General features: G+C 30.3%; 7 protein-coding genes across 7 annotated transcripts; 3 read left to right on the top strand and 4 right to left on the bottom strand.

The window, feature by feature from the left end:
* Positions 1-1,404: 1,404 nt before the first annotated feature.
* On the bottom strand, positions 1,405-1,993 carry BX663DRAFT_433035 (uncharacterized protein; the record flags this gene model as incomplete). Its single annotated transcript, XM_051522971.1, has 2 exons — positions 1,405-1,515; positions 1,667-1,993. 2 exons carry the CDS (start codon positions 1,991-1,993, stop codon positions 1,405-1,407), a joined length of 438 nt encoding a protein of 145 aa, XP_051383624.1.
* A 641-nt stretch (positions 1,994-2,634) lies between these two features.
* Positions 2,635-2,889, top strand: BX663DRAFT_423139 (uncharacterized protein; the record flags this gene model as incomplete). Its single annotated transcript, XM_051522421.1, has 1 exon — positions 2,635-2,889. A coding segment is annotated over one exon (255 nt), but the record flags the coding sequence as incomplete, so codon positions are not given.
* Positions 2,890-4,092: 1,203 nt separating this feature from the next.
* On the top strand, positions 4,093-5,913 carry BX663DRAFT_507169 (uncharacterized protein). Its single transcript, XM_051527294.1, has 8 exons — positions 4,093-4,248; positions 4,331-4,382; positions 4,467-4,582; positions 4,639-4,827; positions 4,910-5,118; positions 5,178-5,261; positions 5,327-5,611; positions 5,685-5,913. Exons 1-8 carry the CDS (start codon positions 4,146-4,148, stop codon positions 5,820-5,822), a joined length of 1,176 nt encoding a protein of 391 aa, XP_051383626.1. The 5' UTR covers positions 4,093-4,145; the 3' UTR covers positions 5,823-5,913.
* Positions 5,914-5,955: 42 nt separating this feature from the next.
* Positions 5,956-6,292, bottom strand: BX663DRAFT_551331 (30S ribosomal protein S17; the record flags this gene model as incomplete). Its single annotated transcript, XM_051531272.1, has 2 exons — positions 5,956-6,111; positions 6,194-6,292. 2 exons carry the CDS (start codon positions 6,290-6,292, stop codon positions 5,956-5,958), a joined length of 255 nt encoding a protein of 84 aa, XP_051383627.1.
* Positions 6,293-6,423: 131 nt separating this feature from the next.
* Positions 6,424-7,019, top strand: BX663DRAFT_507178 (uncharacterized protein). The gene is made up of 3 exons (XM_051527295.1): positions 6,424-6,622; positions 6,672-6,809; positions 6,886-7,019. Exons 1-3 carry the CDS (start codon positions 6,545-6,547, stop codon positions 6,976-6,978), a joined length of 309 nt encoding a protein of 102 aa, XP_051383628.1. The 5' UTR covers positions 6,424-6,544; the 3' UTR covers positions 6,979-7,019.
* A 1,574-nt stretch (positions 7,020-8,593) lies between these two features.
* BX663DRAFT_507181 (uncharacterized protein) lies at positions 8,594-9,769 on the bottom strand. Its single transcript, XM_051527296.1, has one exon. The coding sequence runs from the start codon at positions 9,672-9,674 to the stop codon at positions 8,796-8,798; it is 879 nt and encodes a 292-aa protein (XP_051383629.1). The 5' UTR covers positions 9,675-9,769; the 3' UTR covers positions 8,594-8,795.
* A 35-nt stretch (positions 9,770-9,804) lies between these two features.
* Positions 9,805-11,171, bottom strand: BX663DRAFT_37198 (putative RNA methyltransferase). Its single transcript, XM_051522188.1, has 3 exons — positions 10,232-11,171; positions 9,991-10,147; positions 9,805-9,931 (listed from the first exon to the last, which is right to left on the bottom strand). The coding sequence occupies exons 1-3, from the start codon at positions 10,987-10,989 to the stop codon at positions 9,866-9,868; spliced, it is 981 nt and encodes a 326-aa protein (XP_051383630.1). The 5' UTR covers positions 10,990-11,171; the 3' UTR covers positions 9,805-9,865.
* Positions 11,172-12,086: the final 915 nt, after the last annotated feature.

The raw sequence follows: 12,086 nt of genomic DNA on the forward strand, positions 1-12,086 counted from the left end.
TTATTTAAAGAAGCGCGCGTATCATTTGGTAGTGTCTATTTAAGTCCTACTACTAAAGTAGAATACATGAAATTATTCCAACTGAGCTCACATGTATTAAAAGTTGCCTCAGTCTTATTTTCATAAAAGATAATTAAAAATCCTATTAGGGTCAAGAATAAAAAGAAAAAAGTATAACCATGTCATAATTAGTAAGAGAAGAAAGTCCATGAATAAATCTTTGTCCGGGTTATAATAGTAATAAAGATACAATTTTTATGGAAAAAGGAAATAATAATTGAATTTATAAAGAATTTTCCATATAACTAGTCAAGGAGGGGTATTAGAATATAGGCAACTTTCATATGCAGAAATTAAAAGAAAAAAAAAAAGAGGTTTTTAGGGGAACGTCAATAGATATAAGTAGTACTTGAAATAAATGATATATTCCGAGATATTATATGATATGTTACTTTGTCAATAATTGTGAATAATAGGTCTAATAGTTACCAAATAACTAATTGTATGCAACAAAAGACACCAATAGCCAAATAATTATGACTAATAATATACAGTGCAGCAACCTAGAAAATGATTGTCTTTAAAGAAAAAAAAATCAATTTGTCGGTTTCATTGGAAGATTGTCGTATACGTATAAGTGAATGTTTATTAAAGTAAGCAGCTAATTGGGTGTTCCTTTTATTATGGCAGCTGATGATTTGACGCTTAGAGTGTCTACCAAATCCATAAAGACCACGGAGGCGTACATCGTTACATGCATCTGCAATTCTTTAAGACAGTTTTTTTCTTCATTCATCAGCCTGTGATGCTTCAGTTTTCTTTTTACGATGAGACGTATGAATAGTACAGTTATCCATGACAAGATAACTACCTATAAGTCTTTTGTCCATGTCCACGATATCAAGAAGCTCATTCATGAAATTTACAAAATGAGCAGTAGTTGCACCCTTTGCTACTACTGACTTGTTATTCTTGATTTAGAAGCGTCGGCAACTATTAGACACTATTGTAATTCTCACGAACCAGAGCGAGAACAGATTGTTAAAGGAAAAAAATGGCTGCTCTCGCAGAAAAATCAAAGAAGCAAAAAAGGGAATTACCATGAGTACGACAGTGAGCAGAAATCATTTCATGTTTACTTCAACAAAGTATTTGAAGAATTGAAAGAACTTTGTCTAGCCACGGATGATGCGCCCATTGATATTGAAAAAAAAAGTCGAATTGTGTCAAATGTTTATTGCTGTTTCAAGTTGAGGTAGTAATATTCTGTAGAGTACTTTAAGAGTCTTTATAGCCCCATTTTCATAAAAATCAAGAAGCATACGTAGGTATTTGCATTTTGGATAAGAAGCTTTACTTGGTCTGTGGTTGGAAATAACATGAGGTTGGGTATATTATACAAACCTAGGCATTATTGGAGTCGCTTTCATTCTTTGGTGGGAACCAAACAGGCCTTATCCATTCCTTGAGGTTGGCTTTATCTTCATTGTTACTGACTTGGGACATAGTTAGCTTCTTTACTGTTTTTTCTATTCTTGACACTGTGTAGCTGTAGCTCAGTAATAGTTTGATTTAGTTGCTTAATATCCGCCACAAGTTTCTATGTTGAAAATAAGTTTTTAATTCGTATAATATTGCTGATAATAGAACTTGAATGCTTACTTACCTTAATGATATTTATGTCTAAGATTGCTCTTGATACTACTTCATCTTTAACTTCAAATAAGATCGTTGATAAAGAGATGATGGTAACTTCGTTTATAATATACAGTCCATTGGAGCTCAGATATAAAAATACATGAAATGTTGCTTCTAACTTTGCAATGATAAAGAAGGGAGTGTATACTGGCAGTGTGCTTTCATAAAACCTGGGGAAACTTTCAATAAGCTGATTTAGGTCTATTTTACTTGATAGCACTGTTTTAAGCTTATCTGTGTCGAACTTGGACTTCGAGATATCCTTTACAATTTTCCCTGTGGCAAAATCAGGCATTTTTTTTTTCGTCCAGAAAAAATCTAACATTTTGTCTCAATTTAAGTTATTCTCCTCTGTCCCATTTTCGTATTTCTGTCCCAATTTAATTCTTGAATGATCCAATTATTTTTTTATTGGACCAGCCTAGTTTCCCAGACTGTATAAACTTATTCAACTGACTAGCTTTTATCAAGTGCATCCATCATATTTGTTAGGTAGGCTAAGAAATGCTCAATTTTTGTTCCAACTTTACCATTTATTTTTACTTCCTTACCATCTGCCTTTCCTTTTTTTTTTTATAATTCTGGGCAGTACGAATCTTTATTTCAGTGACTAAAGCAGCATCTTTGGCACGGAAGCCATTTACAATAATTAAATCAAGGAATTTTTTTTAATTTGCCCAAAACTATATTTCCCATAAGAAACTTTCTCATTTTGATTTTAGCAGTCTTCTGCTTTTTTTTTCTTAATGGCATTGATTCTACCTTTGTGCCTTTAAATGATTTTTATATATCTTGATCTCATTGGGGCAATATTATATATTTTTATATATTTATATATACATATCTCGTGCTCAAAACAATTTTCTTAATAAAATATTACTTAAACTACTTGTCGCTCCTTTTTTTTTCTTTCAAACTTTTGAGATCTCTACAATGATAAAAACTTTTTATTTCAAAGATAGAATGAACACTCTTTTTGATGAGTATGATGAAAGAGTTTATAATCCCATAGAAGGTGTCTTAACAGAAATTACAGACCCAAACATTGTACTTGAAACAAAAACTAGCCGCGCCGCCAGCTGCCAGAGTTATTTAGCTAGTAAACCTACCAAATCATCAGTTTACAACACTTATACAGGCAAGCAAAGAGAGGATTTGATTGATAAAATGATTGAAAATTCTGAAGAGAAAGAGAACATCACTAAATTCGCCAAAGAATTTCTGATTAATCCACGTACTGCGGAAAGATGGTGGAAAACATACCAAAGGAGAGGTACCCTACAAGAAATCAAAGAATAATAGTGAACCTACGAGCACCTTTACTGAGGAACGCAAGGATTTTATAAACAACTTGCTAGATGATGATCCTCAGCTTGTTGCTGACGACATTATAGAGGAGTTGACTAAACAGTTCCAAGACTTCTCTATATCAAAGCCGCAACTCTTTGTAGTAAATTTCTAGCTCACCAATTTCTAGCTCTATCTGCCCAATCAATTTTCATACTGCTGTCTTTTTATAGTCCTACTCTTGAACTGGATCCCATCCTCTGGTTACCTATGACTACCTCGGAACGGTGCCGCGTACTTTGCTGGTGCCTTGGCTGGCTACCTGGTAGTAAACCTAAGGAATGTATCTTTCACCCCTATCATAACTAGAGTTGTCGCCATGCTTTTGAATGTTTGCATATTCACAACCACTTGTACTTGCTTTCCTCAATTGATGATCCAGTATCGTTCCTTCTCAATTCGCTCATACTGCGTAAATCTCGTTGTCCCTCCGCTTGTCTCAGTTGGTTTACCCTTTAGCCCATCCTATATACCATTCTATATGAATTGGATTATTATTTCCATAATCAATTGCGTCCCCCTCCTCTTGTTGATCCTGATCGCAAGCTGTTGAACTAGTTACTCAAGTAATAGTATGAGTCTCTCTGATTACTTTGGTTTGTTTTTGTTTTATTTATTTATTTATTTATTTTTTTTTTTTTTACTCTATCTCTTTTTCCTTATTATATCATATTATTTTGCTCTTATATTTTTTCCTTTTCCTTCTCCTTTTTTCCCTCTTGTCCTTTAGGAGGGTTTTTATTCTTATAATACCTTTATAGCTGTCTCGGGCAATATAGCACATTCCGTTGCTACATACTCTTTGCCAAAAAAGAAAACACCGAAATAAAACAGAATTTAATCTTAGCAGTATTAATTTTGTAAAAGCATATTAAAACCCAGGTTTCCATACACTTTATATGGTAATCAACACGGGGAAACGGAAGGGGAGCAAGAAAGTAGTAACGAAAAAAAAAAAAAAATAAAATAAAATAAAATGAAATAAAAATAAAAATAAAAAAAAAATAAAAAAACAAAAAAAAAATCAATAAATATAATACATTTGTATTCTTTTCTTCTTTCTTTTATTTTCTTTCTTTTTAAATCTCTAAAAGTTCAGAATGAAGAATTACACTACGATCAAAGAGAAATCTTCATTTTGGAAAAAATTAGGCTTAGGAAAGAATAAAGCAACTGCCATAACATCTTTGAATAAGCAACAAGGTACATAAGATTGGTATTTGTTAGATACATTAAATCAATTTTTCTCTTTCTCTCTCTCCCCCTTTTTTTTTGACACGAGCAGTTTATATAAATAATGATGATTCAGTCTCTATTAAAAGTAAAAAGAAAGCAAAGTAAATACTTCAAATAATTAGATTCATTTTCCCCTTCCCCCTTTCTTTCATATTTATTTATTATACATCCTGTTTTCTTTATAGTATTAATAGTACTACTTCATTATTATCCTCTCATAAAAACCAGTCACTAAATAAGCAACCTATAAAAAGTAATAAGGATGAATATGACACAACTTCTACAAAGAAGCAAGAAGAAGGTATAGTCTACTTACATGTACACAATCCTATTTTATTTATTTATTTTATATACTAGTAAATAATGATAATGCTAATGATATGGTTACACCGCAACATAGTCACGATAAATCATCAGATAAAACTAGTACTCTATCTTTTGTTGTATTTGAAAAAAAGGATGAATTATTAGAAACCATATCAAGATTACAGCTTGAATTAGAAGAGGAAAGAGCAACTGTAGATGCATTACAAAAGCAAAAAGAAGGTATATAGCATTGTTATTTTTTCATCTATTTATATGTATGCATACATATTAGAACTTATTCAAATTCTATCATATATATTAGCTGTCACAAAGGATTTAGATTATCTTGAATTAACTGTAGATGAGTTATCAAATGAAAGAACTGAGCTAATACAACAACTAGAAGAAGAAAAAATTGCAAATCAACGACATTTAGATGAATTAAACATATTATTAGATAAATTGAAGTCAACGGCTGATAATGCTAGAGATCAATCTTTTCAAATGTCTCAATCAAAGCAAGCATTTGAGGTTTTTTTTTCCTTTTATATTCAGTATAATATACTATATTAACACTTTATTTCTTTTAGAATTATCGAATGCAAGCAGAACAAGAGAAAGAAGATCTATTAGATAAGATTGATGACAAAGATAAGATAATTCAAGAATTAAAGGTAATAATCATATTTAATATTCAACATGTAATAATAATTTTTCTTTTTTTCTCTTTTATAATTAGTATGATTTGAAGAAAGCTGAAAATCAAACAGAAACATTAAAAGAAACAATTGACAAGCTTATAAAGTCTCATGCTGCTGAAATAAGTCAACTTACCTTAGAAAGAAATTATTATACAACTCCTCATGGTTCACCTACGTTATTAAAATCAGAATTAAATGAACCTGAAGATCAACAAACACAGCCTATTACAAATGATATGACAGTCACTCCATTATCTGATAATTCTATAAAGGATGAAGATCTTGATGAACAATTAATGAAATTAACAAAAGAAAAAGAAAAGGTAATCTATAAAATTATGCTGGGATTCTAATTTATTATACCCCCTTCTGACAGCTATTTATAATTAATAATAGCTTCAATCATTTTATTCAAAAATTCCTTTATCAGGAGGTGGACCTCAATCACGTAAACGTAAAGAAGAGTTAGAAGCCAAGTTAGATCAAATTGATTCTCAACTTAGTAAAGTTAAACAAAAAATTAAAAGATCTTAAATAGTGCCATTCCTTTCTTCCTATATACCATTTATGCAATCAATTATTACCATTCCTTATTATTATATGTTCATTCCTATAGAAATAAAAATGTCATTCCTTCTTCATTTCATAAATAAACTTTTTATTAGTTTTATGCTGATGCACTTTTAGAACTTTGAATAATCTCAGCAACTGCAAAATGCTTATGTTTACTTAGTGGTCGACAAGCTTCAATACGTACAATATCGCCTAATTTACATACTTCTTTTTCATCATGAACAAGATAATTTTTATGTGTTTTAATGGTCTATAAGCAAAATTATTGAAATTCAAGAATTAAATATACTTGTACATTTTATTTATTTATTTTTTTTTTTTTTCATCTATACCTTTAGAACAATAGGATGCACTTTTTGTCTTGTCACTTTCACTTTAATAGTTTTTTGCATAGCATTACTGACAACCATACCAATAAAGTTTTGTCTCATTTTGTTTTATTATAATTAGGTTAGGTATATTAAATTGAAGAGAGAAGAGAGGGGAAGGGAGGGGGGGGGAGGAGAAGGAAGCTGGGGGGGTATCTAAAGAAATAAGTACCGCTTTTTTTTACATCCAATATAAACCAAAAGATAACAAGTCACTTATATCTAAATTTGGACATACCAATATCAAAGCAATAATAGATAACCCCACCCCTCCCTCGTATCCTACTTTTCATTTCACAAGTTATACCCCGCAATATGCTGTCTACATTAACACGATGTCAAAAAGTTCCTACAATGCCTAAATTTTTTAAAGAGAATTTAACACTAGATCATGTAAGAAAAAAAATATAAAAGTATCCAGTATTAAACTCACTCAAATAAGTTCATTCTTCGAGGACATGTCATTTCTTTATATCGACAAATTGTAAGATGTACAAAAGGAATGGATAAAAATGATGCTAAAGAATTAATGCAATGGGCAAGAGCAGACTTTGAACGTCACCGTAACGAAACTAACATTGTAATTTCTTGGTTTATAAATAGATATTCAAATATAGAATACTTTAATATTTATGCTTTATAAATATACATAATAGGAAACAATTAGATCTTTATTATCTTCGGGGAAACATCAGATGCATTCATTACAAAGCTCAGTTAGTTTAGCTCATACAAATAAGAAACTCTAAGTCGTATATATAATAATAAACTTGTGATTTTCTACAACAAACCTTTCTTTCTTTCTTTTTATTATTCATTTTATATATCTATGATTTAATGTTTCTATTATCTAACGTCAAGAAATTGCAGCATATCTGTTGACTCAGTGATTTAAGAATGAGCCTGTGAAATGGATCAATCAAATAATCTCATATCAGCATCCTTAGGGTAAATGAAGCTATAATAATCTATTTGCCCTAGTAAAATAGTCCTTCTACACAACATATAGAAGATATAGATCTGCCAAAATTGTAATTAAGCACCTTCAACAAGTAACTTGAGTATATAACGAGTATGTTAATTATGCAGTAGCGTGTCTTTCTCTCTCTTTTAAGCGCATTAACTAAGAAGTTCTATTATGATTAAAGATAAAGGAAAAGCAGACTGCCATACAGTAAAAATGTAAATATTTAATAAAAAATGGTATACACATTTGCTTATACATATTTGATATCTATCCCTTTATTTTAAGTTTCCCCTGAAATGTTGACTTGACTAAAGATCTTATTATAAAAATGTATAAACATATATATTATTCTTGCTGAATTAGACTATAAACAAAAGGAATAATAATAATAATTAAAAGAGATTTGTGTATATTTTTTTTAAGGAGTAATTGTTGGTATCACGTTTGTTTACTATGTTTATTATGATAACGATTAGTGTGCTATTAAGATTATCCAATTAGATTCATCACAGAGATTGTGACGCCTTTTTATGACAGTTTAAAGCATATGATAACGGATCAAAAAAAAAACTATAAAAGGAGGTCATTTTCATGCCCAAACTTGCTTTTTTTTCTCTTTATATAATCCTTTTCTTTCATTTGTTGGCTTGTAAAAGGGCTGATGAGTGATTTTTTGGGATGGCTTCATAGCTTAGTTAGTATTTTGTATGCTTTCTTTCTGGATTATGCTCACCTCTCCAATGTATTCTAATAACGATGTAAACCATCATTGATAAACATTACGAGTACCTCCGGGATAAGTATATGGGATACTGCGACGTTATGGGGCCCATTTTTTTTTATTTATATATTTACATAGCAGATTTTATTATAAATGAAAAAAAAACCGATATAAATATAAATATTACGCGTATAAATAGCACGTAAATAATATCTCACTGTAGACATTTTTATTTTTTTTTTATTTTTTTTTTTTTTTTTTTTTTTTTTTTTTTTTTTTTTTTTTTTTTTTTTTTTGCTTATTTATAGTTCTACAAGGAAAGACTTTATCATGTCATTAATAGTAGATTAAATAGATTACTATGATTGCAGTTAAAAACAGTGTTCTTGAGTTGACTTTTTTGACATACAGAAAATATACCCTAAACTATCGACAAAGCTTAATATCATTTGTAGTTGGATATATTATTCTTTTTTAAGTACTGTCTATCTATGCTGCTTTTCGCCTCTACTCATATCACAAGTACTTTGTTTCTATTTCTGAATTATGTTTTCTTAATATTTCTAGGCCATGCTTTAACACTATTTTCTTACATTCTCAATATACCCAAGTCCTTTTTTTTTTTTTTTTTTTTTGCTTTATTAAAAAAGGCATGTAACTTGTTATATGGTAAAATCACAATACGCGTATAAATTTAAGTAGAAGAATAAAGAAGATTCTTTCTACTCCTTTATATAATAAATTAATAAGGTTATTATCTAAGAAGGAAATATGTATATAATAGCAAAAAAGGCTTTTCTTTTTTTAATAGTTAAACTAACTCTATTTATACGCTATCACAGTATTCTTTATTCATTCCTATATCTCTTTTATTCATATTATTTCCTTATAGAATTAGGCGAAATAGTAGTTGCGGCAGAAACAGCAGCCAAAAAAGCAGTCTTTTGTTTAAGATTAAATGTAGGATTAGAACCAACTAGATGGCTCACAGATGTACCTTCTATGTTTGACCATTGAATATTTGAACCCACATTAAGATATTGATTATAGTCATCCTCCACTTCTTTTAATAGTAACTCTTTATCATCTTCTTCTATTACTGCCATTTCTACAGAAGGAGTTGAAGTCATTGCTTCAATGGATGACCAATCGATATCTTTATCAATGAAAATAGTTGCTCTGTGTGCGCGTATTTCTTGAGGTTGCTCTTTATTACGTTTATTAAATGAACGTCTATCGTTCTTGTTCTTGTTATCGTTCCTGTTCCTGTTATCATTCTTGCTATTGCTATTGTTCATGCTATTGCTATTGCTATTAATATCGTTATTGTTATTGCTATCATTATTGTTATTATTTTTGTAAACTGCCTTTGCTGCATGAGTGTCTAGTCTATTTCTATTGTTACTCCTCATTCTAGGTTTTTGATCTTCAACGGCATCACTAAATTGATCATCATTAGTAGAGGCATGCTTTCTTGAAGAAGGAGTGAAAACACCGTTACGATTATTTCGAAATCTTTTATTGTTAATTAAGAAAGCACTAAGAGCATCATTGGCCTCTTCAGCTAAAATCTTACCACGACCTGTACCTCCCAATCGTGAAGATAAAGAAGGTTGTACTTCTTGGTCTTTCTTTTCTTCATTAGCAACAGGGGTCATATCATTTGGAATGGTTGCGTAGTTTTTAAAACATGAATAAACGATAGGGTTCTTCCATATAGATGATTTAGAAAGATTATTAGTTGTAGTTCTTAACATTATATAGAATAAATAATAAAGAAGAAAGATTATATCCACATATCAAAAAGCCCTGGTGAATTATTAGATAATTAAACAAGGTCACAAAAAAAAAAAAAAAAAAAAAAATTCAATGAAGAAAAAAAAATGTGGGGTTTCCGAAATGACAAAGAAGCTATTATAGTCTATTTTATTCATTTCTATTCTATTCTCTATAATAGTTTTCCTTTACTTAGAATAACAGGCTTCAAGACAGACATAACCAGCATTAAAGATTCCTATTTATATACAATAGTTTAATTTAATTTTATACATTATTATTATTATTATTATTTACCTCTAGACGAATAGATCTAGTACCACTTTTGGCATTTGGATCGATAAATAAATCAAATAATTCTCCTGCATCTTCACTTCCGACTTTTAAATCTTCATCTGCTTCGATTGCTTCTTGAAGTCCACCTGAAGGACCACCAAATGCAATTAATAAGTGTCTATTTTACCAATATAGACGATTAGTCAATAGAGTATTCTTGATAATAATGTCTATATCTATATATATATATTTATTTATTTACTTGAATGGTTTTATATTGTTTTCTAATTCACATTGATTTATATCTTTTGCATCACGATCGCTTACACCGATTGAAACATCATATCCATCGTCAAAGGGACATTCAGTAATCACACGTGAAAATGAGGACGCAAGTCGTATATTATAGCCCCAATAAAGACCTGCCTTCTCTCGAGGTACTTTAGGACTCACCACCTTTGCAGGCAACGGCTTTTGTCCCTTGTGTGTGTCTGCAGCTGCTATTGCCTCATTTAATTCAACTGTAACTCGAAGACCAGGTTGTAGAGCACGATCAATACGAGCACGTCGAAATAGTCCAACATCTACCAAAGTTGAATCTGCCTCCTTTGACTTATCCAACGTCACACCTTCACGATATTTTGTGGCTTCTTCTTTAGCAGGATGATGAGGAACATCAAGAGGGGGTAATAAACCCGCAAATTTCAAATCATGACTAATTGGTACTAGTTGCTTACGTAAATATTGAGGTGTCTCCATGTATTGAAAGATTCGTGCCAAAAAGAGTTTAGGATCTGCTATTTTATTCTTTACTGCTTGTTGTACTTTATCTTCATAAATGACAATTTCGTCGACAGCAAAAATGACTAGTGCACGAGCAATTTGACCAGCTAGAATGGTCTTCATTTCAATAGTAGGTGCACTATCAAGAATACTACTAGGGATAGCAACACTTGTTGTATATACTCGAGGTTTACATGCTAGTACAGATTGTGCCTTTTTTATATCTTGAGTTGGCATAAAACGTTTTGTTGGTCTATCTTTACCATAATCTGGTCCAGAGAGTTCTTTATTTTCGTAATTACGCTTCTTACGCTTTTATATGAATATATATATTTAGTCAATTTGAACTATAACTACTTTTATTTATTTATTTTTACCGATCGATAGAAATCTGTCATGAGAAAGTTAATCGATCTTTGACTTGGATTGTAAATGAGAATTTTTTTTTTTTTTTTTTTTAAAAAAAAAGGACAAATAATTAGAACTCAAATGGTACTTTATTGGATAATTGAAAAATGGGGGGAGGAGGGTTTCTGAGATATAAAACGGCCTTCAAGTATTTATCATTAGGACCTGTTATATCTTGGAAAGCAGCATATAACTGAATTAAGCTATTCATTTTAATTTCTAGAAGATATGTAGGTATTGATAAATAAGGGGTGGTAAAATGCCCTATTTTTTTTTCTCTTGTTTTCTCTTTTGTAAGATAGATTGCAGTATATATTATAGAGAGTATTTTTGGGTTAAATTGATATGTTCTTACTTGAGAAAGTAGAAGGTTCAAGAAAATACGAAATTTACAGATATACACAGGCTCATTGAATATGTATAAATAAATAAAAAAAACGAATAATGCACAATTGATAAAGGTTAATATAGCCTGTGTCTTATTCTAACTATGGTCAGCTGTTAAATAAGTTAATTTATAACAGGAAGGATATTGCTGATATTCAACTTTACAAGGATTGGATAAAGTTCAAAATAAATTAAGCCCGATTTGATATAATATGACTTTAGCATACATTGTATAAAAAATAGTGCTATTGGTACTACGAGCTTATGTTTGTAGACCTTAATTTAAACATGCACTTTATTTATTTGATTGCATATTTATGTATATTTTGTTAACAGTCCATAGTTGATACTTTACAAGAAGAAGCTTGGTAATCTTTATCAATATTCTTTACTTTTATTAAGAATAACTACTAATAAAGTGGGTGTCAACTTGATGATGACGCAAAATTATGTTTAAAATTCAGGACAAGCTGTAATTATTTTACCAGTCAAAGTAGATAACACATGCTATATAAGTAAGAGAGAACAATGGGAGTAGT

Source organism: Cokeromyces recurvatus, assembly GCF_025118155.1.
Source record: "Cokeromyces recurvatus strain NRRL 2243 chromosome Unknown BX663scaffold_10, whole genome shotgun sequence".
NCBI classification, from domain to species: Eukaryota; Fungi; Mucoromycota; class Mucoromycetes; order Mucorales; family Mucoraceae; genus Cokeromyces; species Cokeromyces recurvatus.